The following is a 19,898-nucleotide window of genomic DNA, read 5'->3' as shown; positions in this document are numbered from 1 at the left end:
GTCTCAACCATGATCTGTTGAGATTTCTAATAAAAATGTCAATTCTGTCAAGAAACATTTTCAAATACTATATTTTATAGCACTCTTACAACTAAAATTGCCATTGGAAATAAACTCCGGTAACTCATTTATGTACTTTTATCATATATATCATGGGCCCATTTGTCTTCTTTTAAGCATTATTATCATGTCACTCTCTTAGAAACTTTTAATGATCCCCCATTATCTTTAGTATAAAAACTTAAAATCTATTGGTTGTCTTTTAAGATTTCACAGTCTTTACTCAAGTTCATCTTTCCAGCATCTGTCATACATGATTCTTTATTGTTTCCTGATTTACTCATTCTGACTTCACTACCATGCTTTTTCACTAATTATTCCCTCTTGTACTAGTTGCAGAATGCCATCCTCCATCCTCCATCCTCCATCTTCCTCCCCAGCTCCCAGGCTGAATTCTGTAAAGCCATTGAGTCCTAACATAAGTTCCTTTTTTTTCCATGAAACACTACCTCACCATCCTAAACCACTTTGCAAAGTCTGAATTTGGAGGACTCACTTATGTTCTCACCCATTTGGTATATAGTTCATTGTAAGAATGATTTTATGATGTCTTTTCTCTTCACTAAAAAAATTAATGTTATAGAAGCAGAGACCGAGAAATACGCAGAGAAAGAGAACGAGACAGAGAAAAAGATACGGATTGGAAAAGATCCCGGAAATCTCCATCTCCTGGGAGAAGAAGCCCAGAATCTTCAGTAGCCCAGAGTTCTCAGGACGAACCTGCTGCAAAAAAGAAGAAAGATGAGCTGGATCCTCTCCTTACTCGTACTGGTGGAGCATATATTCCTCCTGCAAAGCTCAGGATGATGCAAGAACAGATTACAGACAAAAACAGGCATGTTGATATATTAAGTCTACGAGGCAATAACATCCTCATTGTAAATACATCATGTACACTTGTCTACAATGATAGAGACCTCAAATTTAGAGACCTCTGTTCTTCTTTAGACACTCCATTGGAGTGCTGTGTAATACTTGCCCTGACATTGACTCATTTCTTTTTAAATTTTGTTTTGCACAAATGAATTTCAAAAACATGATGGTGTACATGTTTTATACATAGCTAAGACTGCTATCAATATTTTAGATGTAAAAAATGGCTCCTTTCCAGTTCTAAACCAGAGGTTAGCACAGTTTTTCTGTCAAAGGCCACATTAGAACTATTTTAGGCTGTGGCTCATTCTGGCTGTGTTGAAGCCACTTAACTGCACCATTGTAGTGTGAAAACAGTCATAGATAATACATAAATAAGTAGGTGTCATGTCTCCCAGTATTTACAAAAAGAGGTGGCGGGCTACATTTGAAAAGGAATTTGGAGATGGCTTCTATTAGTAGAGGCTTCATAATCATCTAGGATAGATATGATCATCTATATAATTTGCCAACCCTATTTTAATGTAAAAAACTGAAATGGTAATTTTCTTTTTCCTTTTTCTCTGGACTGTAACATTTTAGCCTACCTTTTTGCTACTGTAAAACAAGCAAAATTGAACATTCATATTGAAAGTATCTTCCCTTTTCAAAGTAATTGGGGTGGGGAGAAACTGTTTGGGAAATTGCAACTAAATTATCAAAGGCTTTTTCTCTAGTGGATTGAGATGATAACTAGGAAAAGTGTGGTCCAGATTGAATGGTGGTAACTCAGTTGCCAGGTAGGTAGTAAAAAAATTAAAATTGGGATAGAAAGTAGCTACACTTTAAGAAAAACAGATTTGAGATGAGACAAGGAGGATTATTCTCACATCTTTTCATGGGTTTTTGTTTTGTTTAGATATGGAGACAGGGTTCTCATGTTGCCCAGGTTAGTCTCCATTCACTGTTCTCTCATCTCACTCTCTGGAGTGCTGGGATTACAGATTTTTGGCACCCTGCCCCACTTCATCGGTGTTTCAATGGTAAATTGAAAGTATTTGAGAACTTTTATAAATGAAGTTTAGATTGTTTCAAGAATTAATTTAAATAGAAATGAAATGCAAAATAAGCTAAAGATTTGAAATAAATTTACAAGTATCCCAAGTAGAAAGGGACATTAGATGACATGGAATTCCAGACAAAAAGTTTTTCTTTCTGTGTCATTCTTGGGCTTGGTAGTGATATTTGGAGTGTTTTATTGAGAACAAATTTAGAGGTGGCTTCTGTTAGTGGGTACTTCATGATCATCCCAGTGTTCTCTTTTTACAGTAGGCATAAGTGACAGCATTAGTGAGAAGTATTCTTTCTCAAATCCAACCCGAAGCACTTTGTCCTAACTATAAAAACCAGAAACATTGTTAATCTCAGTCTTGCTTCCTTGAAAGTAAAGTAGGCAAGAAGAGAGTCAGCAATATATGCAATTTTAAGCAGATTCCTGGAGGATAATTTTATATACAGAAGGTTGTTCATAGGCTGAAAAGGACATAAGGAGAAATAAATGTCTATAAGAGAAGTCTGTAGTTACCACCTTAAATAGATACTTTATTGAGTGAATTGAAGGCATTCTTATTAGGCTTATCAAACTTGATAGTCTTTTGATCAGGAGAAATTATGGCTATATATCAGCAATATCTTATTTATTAGACTAGATGTTAAGTCACAGATGTTATTTCTCTAGAGATGGTAACATATCAAAGAGTTTGAGTTGTGGGACAGTGGGAGTAGCCCACCTTAGACGCAGGCAGTAAGGGGCTAGTTGTATGATACCTAGAGAGTGATAGAGAGCTTGCCTAGCATGAGCAAAGCCCTGGGTTTGACCCCCATTACTACAGAAAGTAAATAAAGGCAAGTCAGTCTGCCTTTTATCTTCACTGTCTACCTACAGTTTTAAACAATGTTAGTGATACAATACTTTTACCTTCTAAGCACTGCTCTTACCACCCTACCTTGGCATACTACTCCAAGCAGGTATTTTTAACCTATAGACTTTCAAAAAGTCCATAGAATATCTATCTACAATAGAATTCAGATCATTCCACCCCATGTGGCTGGGGGGTAAAGAGGACAAACTGCATTTGACTTTTTATTAATCTCTAAATAAAATTTAACATTTCTTTCTATTGATAATGTATAATGTTATTAGGCCTACTGCTATTTCTTTAATGTGTTGAGAAGCTCTTGGATACTGTAATCAAACATGTTCTTTTCATGTTTTGAAGACTGTTTCAATATCTTTTGTAATCCTGTGTATTGTACATATTTCAAGAAGTCCACTGGCTTTAGTAGACTTCCAGAGAGGTATAAGAAAAAAAGTTGAGAGTTCCTGCAGCTGAAATCAAATTCCACAGAGAAACAATTATAAAAACCATAGAATTTTGTATGTTTAAATTTAAAAGACATTAGACAGTATCAAGTTCACCATAAAGAAACTCACTGAGGCCAAATACCAAAATCTAAGTTAAAAACAGTTCAGCCATCTAACATTCATCTGCTACAGTAGTAGGAATACTGCATTAACAGAAGTGGTCTTTAAAATACATAAAATAATATTTCAACCTCAAGATTCTATGTGACTCACTTTTTTATGTAATTAGTACTATTTTTGTTTTATTTTTTGACATTTCCATTTTATTCAAATCACATTTGTTTTCCATCAAAGTGTTTTGTTTTCTAGCTCATTATTATCATTTCAATTATTTAGAAATGGAAACATCAGGCAGTTTAAGAGATTAAATAACTAGACTTTCTAGAGCTAAATATAAATGAGCATATGTTGTTTATCATAGTTGAACACATTTTGTTGTTTTCTTTTATAAGAAAAGTCATAATAAGAATTTCCTTTGGTGACATTTGGATGCTTATAATTTTTTTTTAATTGAAGTTATTTTAAAAGTCTTCCATTAATGACATATGAAGCGTTATAATGCAAAGTAAGCATGTATCGATTCTGACTAATAGATGGTTTAAGTCACAATACACATGGGGCATGAGAACAAAACATCCTTGCATGTTCTTATATTAAATTACTTTCTGTTACTGAAGGGAAATGGTTTGTACCTCAGTATTACATATATAGTAAATCAAATTGGCTTAATGTAATCTATTTATTCTTATAAGCATCATACATTCTGTATTTTAGAGTCATTTTGTGAAAATAATGTTCAAAATAAAATACTAAGTACTGTGTTTTTACTGTAGCTCTTTTATAATTGTTGGCAAAGTTTTAATCTTCGTTAAAATCAATTCTGTTTAGCTTAGCATACCAAAGGATGAGCTGGGAGGCCCTAAAGAAGTCAATCAATGGTCTTATCAACAAAGTCAACATTTCCAATATAAAGATTATTATTCAGGAGCTTCTTCAAGAAAATATAGTTAGAGGAAGGTAAGTATTAGCCATTCTATTTGTAGAATCTCATAATTTTTTCAAAGAAGCATGATACCTCAATGAGCAGTAATCTTGATTTATTATACTTCCTCATTTTTAAGGTAATTGAGAATGTTTATTTGAAATGTAGTTCTTATAAAAACGTAGGTTACTAAGAAATACCTAGTACCTCACTGTGAACAGTTTTATGGAGTTCTTTCTTTTTGAGAAGCTTTGATACCACCTAATGATTTTTTTCACCATTTGTTTACCAAATGTCTCCAATAATTTAAGTCTATGGGGAATGATGGCTATTAAAATATGCTACCTCAAATCAATTTAATTTCCTTAAATTTATTTTTTAGTTGACAGATAATATATTTGTGATGAACAGCATGATGTTTTGATATATGTTGTACTTTGTGGAATGGTTAAATCGACCTATTTATGTATATGCATTACCTCAAATACCATTTTTTATAGTGAGAACACTGTAGTTTTCAGCTGTATATGCTATTAATTATAACCTCCATGATATACAATAGAGCTCTTGAATTTGTTCTTGTCTAACCAAAATTTTGTATCTGTTGACAGTATCTCCTTTATTCCCCTACCCCCATCCTCTGATAACCACCATTTTATTCTATTCCTGTGAGCTCAGAATTTTTAGATTTTTTAGATTTTCAGAAGTTTTAGAATTTTTAGATACAAGTGAATTCACATGCTGTTTGTCTCTGTGTCTGACTTATTTCTTAACATAATATCCTCCAGATCTATCCTTATTGTCAAAAATGACAGAATTTCCTTCTTTCTTAAAGTTTCCATTGTGTTGTCTATCAATGGACACAGATTGTCCCATTTAGGCTATGGTGAATAATGCTACATTGAATATGAGAGTAGAGATACATCTGACATAGTGTTTGGATGTATATCTGGTAGTGGGGTTGCTGATTTATATGGTCGTTTTATATTTAATTTTTTCAGAGAACCTCCTTACTGTTTTCCATACTAACCTAACTAATCTATGTTCCAACTGGCAATGTACAGTGTTCCCTTTTTTCTACACCTTTAGTAGTACTTTCGTCTTTTTCATATAACAGCCATTCTACAGATGTGAGATGATATTTCATTGGGGTCTTAATTTGCATTTCTCTTATGGTAGTTGAGGTTGAGCATTTTTTTCATATACTTGTTAGCTATGTGTGTGTTCTTGCAAAGTGTCTGTTCTGGTCCTTTGCCAGTTTTTAAAATTGGTTTTAAGGTTTTTACTTTTTCTGTTGACTATTGACTATTTTAAGTTCCTTATATTTTGGATATTAACCCTCTTAGCAGAGGTACACTTGCAGATATTTTCAAACATTCAGTAAGTTATTGTTTGAGTCTGTTGATTTTCTCCTTCCCTGTGCAAAAGCTTTTTAGATAGATGCAATCCCAATATCTGTTTTTGCTTTTGCTTCCTATGTTTTTGGAGTCATATCCAAAAACTTATTACCCAGACCAGTGTCTCAGAGCAGTCCCGCTAATAATTTTATGGTTTCCATTCTTACATTTAAGTCTTTAAACCATTATGAGTTGATTTTTTAAATATGTGGTATGAGATCAGGATCTGCTTTTCTTCTTCTGCACTTTGAGTCTAGTTTTCCTGATCCCATCTATTGATGGTACTATAGCTTTGTAGTAGATTTTAAAATCAGATAGTGTCTTGCCTCTGGCTTTGTTCTGTTCGCTAAAGTTTTTCTTGTGGTTTTTTTTTTGTTTTTTGTTTTTTTGCTATATTGGGGTCTTTTATGGTTCAATAAGAATTTTAGGACTTTTTTTTTTCCCGTTTCCATGTAAAACGTAATTGAAAATTTGATTGGGTTTGCATTGAATTTCTAGGGTCACTTTGGGTAGTATAGATATCTTCACAGTATTATATCAGTCCATGAACATGGACTCTCTTCCCATTTTTTTCGTGTCTTTAATATCTTTCATCAATGGGGCATAGTTTTCAATGTACACATCTTTTACTTCTTCCTAAGGGCTTTTTGTTACTGCTTTTTTTCGCTTTTGATAACTATTGTAAATAAGGTTTTTTAAAAATTTCTTTTTCAGATCATTTGTTGTTAGCATATGGAATATGAAAACACTACCAGTTTTTTAATATTGTTTTGTATCCAGCAAATTTACTGAATTCATTTACTCCAACCTTTTTTTGGTGGAGTCCATAGGGTTTTCTGTATATGAGATTATATTGTACAACAGAGACACTGTAACTTCTTTTAGTCAGATTTGAAGGCCTTGTATTTATTTTTCTTGCCTAATTATTCTGTCTAAGATTTCTAGTAGTTGAAGAGAAGTCATGAAGAGGGGGCATCCCTGTTTTGTTCCTGATCTGAGAAGCTTTCAGCTTTCCATCATTGAGTCTAAGTTAGCTATAGGCTTCTCAGGTACCTTTTATTTTCCTGTCAGTGACATAGCATCAGTCTTGAAGTGCTTTGGTTGTGTCTTTTTCTCTTGTAGGATTATTCCACATCTTCATTTTTATTTCACTGGACTTAGACCTACAGATAGAAATAACCCTAATTTGTTTTCAGTTACAAAATTGTTTTTATATAAATGATGAAGCCATAGTAGAAGCTGTATGTTGTCTAAATTTTGTAGTTTATAAGCAAGTTTTATATTCACTTCTTTGAAAATGGTAAATTATTTTTTATGAACTTTAAAATCTTCAAATTTATGATAAGTTATAATAGAAGGAAGAAAAGAGGAATTATATTTAGAGAATAAATTTTAAAAACCACATTGTAATAATACCTCATTCTGTTTATTGTTTGTTCCATTTTTGAGTCAGAGTCTTCCTGTGTAACCCACGCTGCCTCAAACTCACTGTGTAGCCTGGTCTGGCCTGAAACAATCCTCTTGCTTCTAACTCCTGGGTGCTGGGATTATAGGTGTGTACCACACCACACCCGGATTATCTCATTCTGTTATACAGAAGCACAAATTCAAGTTTGGTTTTCTTAAAAACTTTTTTTTTTAATTAGTAAGAGTAACCCTTTTTCTAGATAATGTGGTGAAAATTTAGTCCTACTTCGGCTTTTACAATTATTTTGTTGAGACAAACAGCCAGTAATATCCCAGGCTGACCTCAAACTCTTTTTTTTTGCTTTTTGTTTTTAGTACTAGGGTTTGAACTCAGGGACTTGTGCTTGCTAGGCAGGTGTGCTACCATTTGAGCCACACTCCCAGCCCACTTTTATGATTATTTATAGAGGAATAATACTAGGTTTTAAGTATTTTTCCTAATTCAGTTGATTATTTTTGACTCCTTGTTTTTATTCTTTTATAAACAGAGGACTGCTGTCTAGGTCTGTTTTGCAAGCTCAGAGTGCTTCTCCAATCTTCACCCATGTTTATGCAGCATTGGTGGCAATTATCAACTCAAAATTTCCACAAATTGGAGAATTAATCCTCAAGAGGTTAATTCTTAATTTTCGAAAAGGCTATCGAAGAAATGATAAGGTATATATTAATGGCTTGTGGGCTGTCACATAGGGACAGACCAATAAGCCAGTATCAACAAAATTAAACAATGCTAATTTTTGCATTAGAATACTTTTTAAAAACTACTTCATGAGAACTGGATTTTACTAAGGTTTACCTCAGATGTAGCCCAGGCTGGCACTAAAGATGAGCCAGAAAAGTGATGACTATAACTGTAGACTTAAAACTATTTAGCCAGTAATGGCACTGTTTATCCTCGTGTGTTACTTATTTTAAGAGTGTGTTAGAAGGCTATAGATCCTACAGACACATGAAAATTGGCTTTAGTTTTTGGATTGACTTTGTCTCTACTTTCACTTTTCAGCAACTTTGTCTTACTGCCTCAAAATTTGTGGCACATCTTATTAACCAAAATGTGGTAAGTTAATTATCTTCAAAACTTTTCCTGTAGTGGCCACATGTATGGCTTAATGCCACTGGGTCAGTGATACATTTCTGTTTTGTTTTTGATTTATAAACTGAGGTAACTACCTCGGATGAAACTTTAATTTTAAAAACTGTAATAAATGTGCACAGTTTTTTACTATAATGAGAAATCAGAATACTTTTAGGTATTTTCTCAGATTGGTTTAACTTAATATTGTATATGGCTACTTGACCTCAAATTATTTATCTAAAGAATCTAATCCTTTTGCTTTTAAAATCAAAGGTTCGTATCTCCTCCACTCCTTTGTCTGTGCCTGGTGTTCATGAAAATATTCGGTATTCTAACCAAAATCTCTAATCCCTGCTAATACATAGTTAATAGGTATATAAATTTTTTGTTTTGGGGGATTGAACTCAGAGCCTTGCATATACTGGGCAAGGGCTATACCACTGAGCACTTGATATTTTGAAGGGTCTCACTATGTAGGTTAGGCTGACCTCGAACTCACTAGGTAGCCCAGGCTGGCATCAAACTCGATTCCCCTGCCTCTACCTCCAGAGTGCTGAGATTACAGGCACACATCAGAATGCCCATCTTATATTATCATATCCAATGTCATGTATGTATGTGAGGAAAAGTTTTAAAATTATACTTATTATTTCTCTAATATTGAACAATATTTTAATTCTTACCTCTGAAGTTTATTTCCAGTGTGTACTCTTAGAAATGTGTTAGATTTTAAACTAGTCACTATGATGACAATTACTATAATCATAATTTGCTGCTCAGGCTCAGGGAAACTCAGTATCACGTGTCTGTAACAACAGAGATATGTTTCTGGTTTTGAATGTGTGTTACACCTATATTGGAGATTTAATATTGCTACAAAGCAGTTAAAATTCTCACCTTCCCAACTAGGCACATGTCATTATTTTCTTGTCACTTATGTAAGGCTATTTAGCACCCTCCTCCCCTCCCCCCCCACCCCCGCACACACACACCTAAAAAAAAAAAAGAGGATCTTTTTTGATCTTGTACACAGGGTGTAGAGAATTTTCTCCTGAGTTGAAATTCTGACTTCTTGCCTTCCCATCTCAAAAAGTATCTGACTTAAGAAGGTATATAAGGATGGTACTTTGAATATTCTTTGTAGTTCATTTTCTTCTCACAGGAAAACATCTTAGTGCATTTTTACTGCCACTGTAACTGACACTGTTAATAAATATGTTTTGAACATAACCTGTGTAAATAGTTTATCTTAATTTACAAAAGAGGAACTATTACAAGGACTAGTTGCTATTTGAGAGTTGCTTATAGAATGTATTGGGAATTGGATATAAAAAGTTGTTACTGAAAAGGATATTATAGAAGGAATTATATCACTATTCCCTATATAATGATTATAAAAATAATTATTAAAAATTAGTACAAGAAGCCAGGTGTGGAAATCATGCCTATAATCCCAGCACTCAGAGTCTGGGGCAAGAGCATCATAAGTTCAGACTGCATAGTGAGTTTGAGGCCAACCTGGGCTGCATGAGATGCTGTCTCAAAAAAAAAGCTCATGATTTTTGATATACAGTTTGACTTTATCTTGTATTTTCTGTACATAATGGCTAAGATGAATATTTCTTCTAGAATTAACTTAAGTAGTTGTAAGTTAAGATTTGGGAATGATCATTTGTAAATTCTTAATAGATTCATAATGAAAGTGACAGGAAAACTGTATCATACAGTATAATCATTATAGAAAATATTTACTAATTTTTTAAAAATTATCAACACCAGGTTAATATCTAAAAGCATTTTCTCTTCCACGCGTTCTGTTTAGGCACATGAAGTTCTGTGCTTAGAGATGCTCACTTTGCTCCTGGAAAGGCCAACAGATGATAGTGTTGAAGTAGCCATTGGTTTTCTTAAGGAATGTGGCCTCAAATTAACACAAGTGTCACCAAGAGGAATCAATGGTAAGTATATATCCTTGATTTACATATTCTTATTTTTTTATTTTACTATTACAACATTTATTACTTGTTTCATTGTCTTTTTCTTTCTGTCTTTAGCTATCTTTGAACGCCTTCGAAACATTCTGCATGAGTCTGAAATTGACAAAAGAGTTCAGTATATGATTGAAGTGATGTTTGCCGTACGGAAGGATGGATTCAAGGACCACCCTGTTATCCTAGACGGACTTGATTTAGTTGAAGAAGATGATCAGTTTACCCACATGCTCCCTTTGGAGGATGAGTATAATCCAGAAGATGTTCTTAGTAAGTCTGGGGGTGGGAGATGGAACTAGGGCACCAAAAAATATAAATACAGAAAATAACACTTAACTTTTATTTTTTAAGATGTTTTCAAGATGGATCCTAACTTTATGGAGAATGAAGAGAAGTACAAAGCTATTAAGAAAGGTATGTAAAATTTTACAAAATAGTTTGTTTTGAAATGTAGAAGCAATGTAGATACTTATGTAATATTGGTAGAAAGGAATATTTATTTATCACTGATCTTCATTGACTAAAATGTGTGCTCTTTACTGCATTCCCATGTATTACTCATTCTGAGTTATTTACTCCATTGTTCCTCTTTTTCCCCATTTAAGATATGCAACCCTTAAATCTCACCCGTAAGAAGTATTCATAGATGACCAATAGTCTATCTAACTTTTTTACCACTTTGAGTCATTGCCATCCAGTTGATGCTCAGTTAAGTAATATGTTTATTGTAAAGTGCTGTAACTTGTTATCTCTTGATGAGAGATTGATATCTTTCTGATAACATTGATCACATGCTAGTTCCTGATAAACCATAATTGATAATCACTATTCGTACATCATTAGGTATAGTAATTTTGGACAGATTTTGGTTTGTGTTTTGTCTTTGACATTAACTAGCTAAGTGGCCTGGAACAAACTACATTTTTGATAAAAGAATAAATGTTACTTGTTATTGGAAGAATAAATACATAAAGTATTTTGTGTGTGCTTTGTATTGCCACAGGTCAAGTATTCAGAAAATGCTATTACTATTCATATTATTATATTTTTGTTATTTTTCTCCTAAAGCTAATATCCAGGTCTACTTCTGTAGTAGTTTTTGGGTTTTTTCCCCTAGAGTTGGGATTTTTTTCTGAGAAGTAGTTAGTTCTGTGGAACTTCTGAGAGGAGAGGGAAGACCCATCAAACTCTGTCTCTACCTCCATTTTGTGTTTTAGTTGTGTTTAGTAAAGGAAAGAAAAGTGTAAAAAGCCTTCCATTTCTATACAGTATCCTAAAAATCTGGTATGATAAATGGTTTCTCTTTTTCATTTTTGATCTCTTGGGAGCTTTTCACTGCATTGGCCAGATTCCTTTGTCTGTTATTCCATTCCAAACATAGACAACTTCTTAAATCTATTGCCTTCTTTTCTTATGAACTTCCTTTTCCTACAGTCTCCCTAAAAGGTGCCAAGTAGTTTTTCTGAAATTATTATGCCTGGTATGATTTCTTTCTTTTTTAAACTTGGGAGTTTCCTGTCTGTTTCATTAGGGTCTAGGTGTTTGGCCATACCTAGAAATACAGCGCTTTTCCTTTATTATATCAATCTTAAATTCTTTTGTCTCAGGATCCCCTAACATTCTTGAAAATTATTATTGACTCCACAGAGCTTCTGTTTATGTGTTCTATCTATTGGTATTTACTATGCTAGAAATAAAACCTGAGAACATAAAAGAATACTTAATGTTAACTCATTTCAAAATAATAAAACTGGTACATGATATAAACTACAGATTTTTATGAAAGTATTTACTTTAGAAAACAAATTTATATATAATTTATATAATGAGGAGAATCGCATATTTATTTTGTAAATTAATGTCTGGCCTAATAGAAAATAGGTAGCTACTCCTTATCTGTTTCTATGTTCATTCTGTTGCAATTCACTGTCCAGTGTCACATAGATACATTGGTAGGAAAGAGAGGAGTGTACCTTTTTAGATAAGAACATGTACTTTCCTTTATTCTGTGCCAATATTTAACAATTAATAGTTGCTTAAAGATTAATTTGAATTTGAAATCTTAAATGGTATCAATGAACTTTCATACTGTTACCTTTAAATCCAGTGGTATGTCACTTTCAGTGGATTAAGCCATGCATTTTATAACATGTTGCATTGATCATTTGTAAAATAGTGACTTGCTGAGTTATGCACATCTTCTAAATGTTTATATATGAGCATTATCAAAATCAATTTAACATGTTAATATAGTATCAAGAAATCACATTTGTTAATACTGCTCTTACCTTCTCAGCAGAGTCCAAGTTTGGGAAACTGTCAAGCTCAGAGGAATAATAGATGGATATAGGTTTTCCAAAAATCAAATTTTCTCTTGAAAATTTGAATTTTATCATGATGCAAATAGTTGTGTTCCTTGAAATGACAGTCTTTCTTTGTATTTGTGAAAATGCCTACCAAATACCTATATCCCAGCAATCTATATACCAGTTATAGATTGCTGGCCATTTCAGTCCAAGTAAAAATGAATAAAAAGCAGCTGTTTTTCTTGTAGTTCAGGTAGTTACAGCAGAGCTGACCTTGAGATAACCACCACCACTGCACAATCCACTTTCAATAGAAGTTTTACATATTTGAACTTCATATTTTGTCACTCAGATTATGACAAAGGCCTATATTCAAGGACTGCAGTTTAATAAAATTAATGTTTTATGTGTTCATCAAGGACTTTTTAAAGTGAAATAGGCTTTTTTTTCCGTACTGCGTGACTATAAAGAATGCATGGACTACTAGTGCAATTCAGTGCCTCAATTTATGCTTGAATTACAGCAGTTTTAACCAGCATTGTTTTTGAACATCATAGTTACCAGCACAGCACAAAAGGCAGATAATATCTTAGTATTGTGAAAATAGTTTTGACCTAACAAACCACCAGACAGATCTCAGGATCCCCAACAGACTCCTAGACTATTCTTTGTGGGGTTTTTTTTTTTGAGGTGGGGGGGACGGGCATTATTGGGCGTTTGAACTCAGAACCTCATGCTTGCTAGGCAGGCCCTCTACCACCTGAGCCACTCTGCAAATCCCCTAGACTATTCTTTTAAACCACTGCTATACTCATTTAATGAAGTTCAGTTGTGATTACCTGATTTCAATGAGTAGATTCTAAAGTAGAGAGAGAAGCAGAAGATGATGTAAACTATTAGATAATTCATTTGACCTTCATTCTTTAGTAAAATGTTCTTCTAGAACTAACATTCAAAAACCAGCCACAGCAGGAAGTGAGCACAGCTTTAGTAATTAGCACCTTAGAGTGATCCAGGTGTACTTAGGTTTTAGATTATACAGCATTTGGGAAAACAGTAGTAGTGCCTGTCTTCCTATTATGAATACTAAATAAGTTTGTTCTTTTAAAAGTCTGTCTGAGCTGTGTTGCATAATAAACTAGACTTATATTTATCAAAGTCACATTTGTTGGAAATAATCAGATACGGGCCGAATGACAACTCCAAAATTTTGTAAAAAAATGATTTGTTCCTTACAGTATGACATTCTCTGTTAACATTAAATAAATATGTGACTCCTGATTTATATGGTACTTAAATACAAAGAAACTAGAATTTTCCTAAAAATCCATTGATTCTAAAACTTGGTATTATAAGCTTACTAAAAATAGAAATAGAAGTGTTGACCAGGTTTGCAAAATCTTTTGTCAAGCTAACGGCAATGTTGGGCAAAGTATAATTTTAGCCTCCATCATTTGTTTTCTATTAATACAATGATTGACTTTATATAGTCCATTAGGTACATCACGCTTTTGTATGAGTTGTATTTTATGAAATGCTCCAATAAAGTGATTATATTACCAATTTTCTTAAAGGATTTTAAACTTCTGGTTTTTTTGTTTGTTTGTTTGTTTTTTGTTTTGGGTGGTACTGAGGTTAGAACTCAGGGCATCACACTTGCTAAGGCCGGCACTCTACCACTTAAACAATGGCCCAGCCCCATAAAAAGCTTCAGATAAATTGTAATGTTCAATTTGCCAAGTGTACATTTTAATAAAAATCTCATTACAATTTATTTAAAGTGAACACTAAATTTTGGACTTATTTCCTTCTCTTTGCCTTTCCAAGTGCATTTTACCCTAAATTCTTGTTTTCTACATCTGGCCTTAGCTTTTCATAATAGACTATGAGACAGTGTTTTTGCTCTTATATGCTAGCTTCTAGTTTTGTTTTTTTTTCCCCAGTGCTCTCATTCAGAAAAATCTTTATCTACTTTTTCTTTGTTCTTCTCATCTCCTTGGCATTTGGCCATTTTTCTATGGCAGAAGAATGATACATAGTAAAATCAGTTTTAGTGCTTTTTTAACATCCAGGTAATAACATGAAGCTTGTAATCATCCTTGCTGGATGATCCTTGTTACAACACTGGATTTCAGTGAACTGAAACATAATTCAGAGAGTTACCTTCTCAGAATGAAATACATCTATCTTGCTCATTATTTTATTTTATTTTTTTTCTTAAACTTACTCTGCCTTATAGAAATACTTGATGAAGGAGACAGTGATTCAAACACAGACCAAGATGCTGGAAGTAGTGACGAGGAGGAGGAGGAAGAAGAAGAAGAAGATGGGGAAGAAAATGAAGAAGGTAAATCTTATTCAAATAATAGTATAAATGCTCTAGAATTAAATTATTTCTAAAGTTTTTAATCTGTTGGGAGACAGAGGAATGCTACATGTATCAGACTAGAGATACTGTTAAATGTCCTACAACATAAGTCTACACCTAACAACAAAATACTGTCAGCCCCAGGAAGCAAGCTTTATTTGTCATGAGTTTTTGTTGTTGTAGTTATCAGTGCTGGGGATTGAACCTGGGGCCTTGCACTTGCTAGGCAAGCTCTCTACCTCTTGAGCTACTCTATTATCAGTATACTTTTAATTTGACATTTTAAGCCTATAAAAAAGGTACATTCATGTTAAGTGCATGTGATTTATATAACTCTGGAATGAATGTGACAGATGTGAATGACTAGGTATTTGCTATTCATTTTGGCAAAATAAGAGTGGGGAGGTCAAAAGCTATATTTATACAGAAGGAGGCATGATGTTCTTCTTCTTCAGTTTTGATTACATCATTTCACAGAAAAATAAGCTCATAACTTTACTTCTGTTAAATATCAGAACATACATAAACTGGTCCTTATTTACAGGTAATGCACATTTAACATATTAAAAGTGTATCTTTCTTTTTTAGGATATAGTGTGTTTTAGTTCTGCCTTATAGTGAAATTGTTGTTCTGTAATATATTTTATATAATGGGTTTACTTCTTTTCCAGTGTCTCCTTAAAATCCTCTATTCATGTACTACGTTTTACTTTAGAATTCCTTTGTTTTATATGGAAATACTGCTGACATAAAAGCAAATAGTATAAGGAAAGTTTTTTTGACAAAAAAACCCAAAATTTTGACAAATACACATATTTATGTTGGATTCATCCAATCCAGATCGAGTGTGCTCTCAAACTGAATTTCTAAGCTGGGTGCCAGTGGCTCATACCTGTAATCCGAACTACTAAGGAAGCTGATATCTAGAGGATTGCGATTTGAGGCCAGTCTGGCCAAATAGTTTGCAAAACCCCCATCTCCAAAATAAACCAGAGCAAAATGGACTAGAGGTGTGGCTCAAGTAGCACCTGATTTGCAAGTGCAAAGCACTGAGTTCAAACCCCAGCCCATGAAAAAAAATCCTGACTTTCTACCTGTAAGTTACAGTTCATCACATAAGAGCATGAGTAGAGCCTTTTATAGTATCTAAATAAACAAATGATACAAACAAAAATACTTTTTATGGCCTGGTTCTCAATTTTGAACTAAGAAAATGATATTGCAAAAAACTTGAAATAAATGCTATTTTACACAATAGAAAAGAATCTATTGTTACTAAATTCTGAGGGATTCTAAATAGATTTATGGGAAATATTATATAGAGATTCATTTTCATTTCTTCATGTTTTTTTGTTTCATAATAGTTACATTTAATTTCTTTTAGGACAAAAAGTGACTATTCATGACAAAACCGAAATTAATCTTGTCTCATTTCGTCGTACAATATATCTGGCTATCCAGTCAAGGTAAGACATTGTAGCTCAGTCAACCTTTTATTTTTTTAAATTTTTCGATAAGGTATAGTTAAAGAGATCAGGATCAGAGATACAGTTTAGAATCTGGTAACAGAAGACCAGACTCTGTTTAGATACCATTTCAGCATTCTCATACTACTTTACCTGTACCTCTGTCACTTGGCCCACCTGATTGTTCTTTGCTTTAAGGATGAATTAATTATCTGAATTTACTCAAAAGAACTACTTGTGTTGCATAAGTAAATATTTTTAACTGTCATTTCTCATAGTTAAATATCACTAATGAAATCTTTGCTTTAAGGATGAATTGTCTGAATTTACTCAAAAGAACTACTTGTGTTGCATAAGTAAATATTGTTAACTGTCATTTCTCATAGTTAAATATCACTAATAAAATCCTGAAAGTAACTGTCTTAAAAGCTAAAACAGTATTTAGATATATACTGAAAATGTAATTTTCCCCCTACTTTTGTGATTTTGTGGGTTTTTTTTTTTTTTTTTTTTGGTGGTACTGGGATTTGAACTCAGGGGTTCACACTTGCTAAGCAGGCACTCTACCATTTGAGCCACTCCCTCAGCCCCTTATTGTGTCTAATTCTGATTCTTAAGAAGAGAAGCACTGGTTTGATGACTTTAGGACTCTGATTTGCTATTCAGATGTAAATAAATATAAGTGGAATTGGAAATTAGACTTAGGAAGTCTAATTTTAAAACAGTATTAAGAGGTACTAGAATGCCATGAAAATAAAACCTGTTTCATTTAAAGGCTATGAGTTGGTTTTAAAAAGCAATACATGAGAATGATAAATGCTTAGTGCATCTGTTATTTTGTATGCAGATCAACCTGTTGATTTAGTGGAACAGTGTTTACATTTTACACTGGAGGAAGATTTTCCTCAGTTTATGTTGCTAGGTTTTGTATACCTTCATTTAGTATGATGTAATAAAAATAATGATTCTTAAGTAGGAGTCATCTTGTTTTCAGTCTGTCTTAAAAATTTTGCTTTAGATTCATCTTCAGAAAAAGGAATGTTAAACTGCAGAACATTGGTTAGAAATTTTGGGGGGGTTAACTTTTTTCTTTGCCTTTCACATGGAAAAATATTCAGTATTTTTTTGCATAAAGTAGAAGACAACATATTATTGTTAAAGTTAAATATTTTTATAGTTTGACCTTTCATTCGTTTGTCCTTTTTAAGAAATTCAACAGTAACAAGGTATAGCAGTAGATTCAGATTTAGTGTTGCTATTAATATTGACTTTGACAAGTTTCAGTGGAAATCTTTGAATAATTATTTAAAAGAAACTTTTTTTTAAGTTGACCTTTAACCTTGGTAATCTCTATATCACAAAAAAGATGAAAAATTTAAGTACTAAGAAATAAGTGGCAGCTTCTGTTACATAGTGGTACTAAACTTAATTTCAGTAAGAGTCCTAGTCCCTAAATGCCTGTCATGCTAACAAAGGTTACCATACGAAACGGTTCATGTATGTGTTAGAAGAAAAACACAAAAGAGTTCAATAGACATGTACTTAAAGGACCTGGAGATGAAAAACATTTAAAATAGTATCAAGTTTCTAAGCAAAGAAGTGCTGTTATTGGTCATTAAAATAGTCAAGGTGGCTTGTTTTCTTAAGTAATATACTCTTGATTTTTGTTGGATACACATAAACATTACTGATGGGTAGACTCTTTATAGAAAACTTTTCAGAAACATGGGTCAGTAGAGCGCCTGCCTAGTAAGCATGAGATGCCTAAGTTCAAATCCCAGTACCACCAACAAATAAAAAGAAAAAGAATTCAAGGCCAGCCTAGACTATGTAGTGAGACCCTGTCCAAAAAAAGGAAACATGAGTTAAGGGTTTACTATTTTATGCCCTTTGACCCTTCTTTTTCACTATTATATTTCCTAAGAAGTAAATGTTGATAAAGAATTAATGCACAATTGATCAGTACAAAAAAATTCAAATGGAGACAATCAGAAAGTGTTTTTGTTTTTACTTTAAGTGATGCTGTAGTCTGGCTTTGCATTATTGAAGTTGTAGCATCAGAGATGGACAACCATGTCCTCACCAATCTAAAGTTTCTTAAATTGGACACATTAACAAAATCATTTTTAAATGCAACTTGAAAAATGGCATCATATCAAGAATATAGTAAATTAGTAATGTCTTTTTTTCCTTACCCTCCCCTCAATCATTACTAATTTGTATTAAACTTGGTAATCATTTGATTTAGCATCCTAATAAGATAAGGTCTAAATTTTCAAGCAACTTTAACTCATTTATTATTTTTAATTCGTGCAACTTGAAAACAAGCCTGGGTATAGAGTCATCATATACTTTTAAAACATAGAACAAGCAAAATTTTTCCCTCATAATTATTAGATAAAAGGAAAGTAGTAACTTTTTTTTATTACTTATTTAACTTGTTTATCAGAAATGGCGGGGTTTTTTTTTTTTTCCTGAGACTTCATTCTGCTAGAACGAGAAAAGAAAACATCTTTTAAAATATTTTCTATTATTTTATTATTGAAGTTTGTCAATGGTAGATATTCTTTACTATTACAAAAATCTCCTGCGTGGATTATTTCTTTTTTATTTTAGTTTTCTTTTTATTCCATTGTCTTGTGCCATCTTAGATTATTACCCAATTGTGCTTATTTCATAAGCATAAGAGTAATATAAGCTGAAAAATAACTGTAAAACTAGATTCATAATCATTATGTTTAGTTGGATGATGATTTTATACTAATGATCTCAAGAGAAGAAGAGATTGAGCATTCTACAAAAGGTACAAATATATTAGCATTGAGTTCATATTAAGTTGCCAATTTTCTTAGGCAAAGTATATAGAAAGTATTTTCAATCTGTTTGAACACTTTAAAGGCATTTTTTCCTATACAAGTTACTTTATTTACTGTTTTTACACTTTTTAAAAACTAAAATGAAGATGCCTTGTTTGGGGGTAAACTAAGATCACTTGTAAAAATGGTGATTAAACACTAAATGCGATGTCATACTGGGCTCCTGGAACATCTTTTGCCTCTTCCTGCCTTGGATCAGGGCATAGTGAAAATACTTAGGAAAATGTAAAAAAGTTTGCAACATCTAGTAAAAGTAGATGAAGTTTTATTACATCATTTACTCTTCCAGGCTGAGATTTTAATGTAAGCAGGAGAAATTTGGCTTATGTTTGTTCCTGTCTTAAGATTTTTTACTGGTTTCTGTAAACATAATATACATTTCAAGAAACTACTTTTCATGTTAAATATTAGTTACTGCTTTTTATAGCCTTTCACAATGGAAAATAGCCCTGTGTTCAGGTCTCACTTCTGGGATTATGTCTAGGAGCAAATCTCACAAACTCCTCTGGATTTTGTTTTCCTCTACAAAATGAAAGAATTGACTCAGTTTATCTCTAAGTCCTTCTGAAATTCTAATTATTTATGAACCTAAATCAGGAGAGTAACCTACAGGTGTTTTTACTTCCAGTTGTT

At 32.8% G+C, this 19,898-nt stretch overlaps 1 protein-coding gene across 1 annotated transcript in view; it reads left to right on the top strand.

Annotated features, from left to right (window-relative positions):
• Positions 1 to 19,898, top strand: part of Cwc22 (CWC22 spliceosome associated protein homolog) — an 81,366-nt gene that overhangs the window by 28,858 nt on the left and 32,610 nt on the right. The window contains exons 5-13 of the mRNA XM_074071213.1: positions 644 to 895; positions 4,226 to 4,354; positions 7,672 to 7,840; positions 8,187 to 8,240; positions 10,081 to 10,216; positions 10,313 to 10,519; positions 10,601 to 10,663; positions 14,795 to 14,902; positions 16,308 to 16,389. Of these exons, the coding sequence (XP_073927314.1) occupies positions 644 to 895; positions 4,226 to 4,354; positions 7,672 to 7,840; positions 8,187 to 8,240; positions 10,081 to 10,216; positions 10,313 to 10,519; positions 10,601 to 10,663; positions 14,795 to 14,902; positions 16,308 to 16,389 (1,200 nt within the window). The remainder of the gene's footprint in view (positions 1 to 643; positions 896 to 4,225; positions 4,355 to 7,671; positions 7,841 to 8,186; positions 8,241 to 10,080; positions 10,217 to 10,312; positions 10,520 to 10,600; positions 10,664 to 14,794; positions 14,903 to 16,307; positions 16,390 to 19,898) is intronic.

This window comes from Castor canadensis, chromosome 4 (assembly GCF_047511655.1).
Source record: "Castor canadensis chromosome 4, mCasCan1.hap1v2, whole genome shotgun sequence".
Taxonomy (NCBI): domain Eukaryota; kingdom Metazoa; phylum Chordata; class Mammalia; order Rodentia; family Castoridae; genus Castor; species Castor canadensis.
Note: the sequence above shows the minus strand (reverse complement) of the source record. Positions and strands in the feature narration are given on the sequence as shown.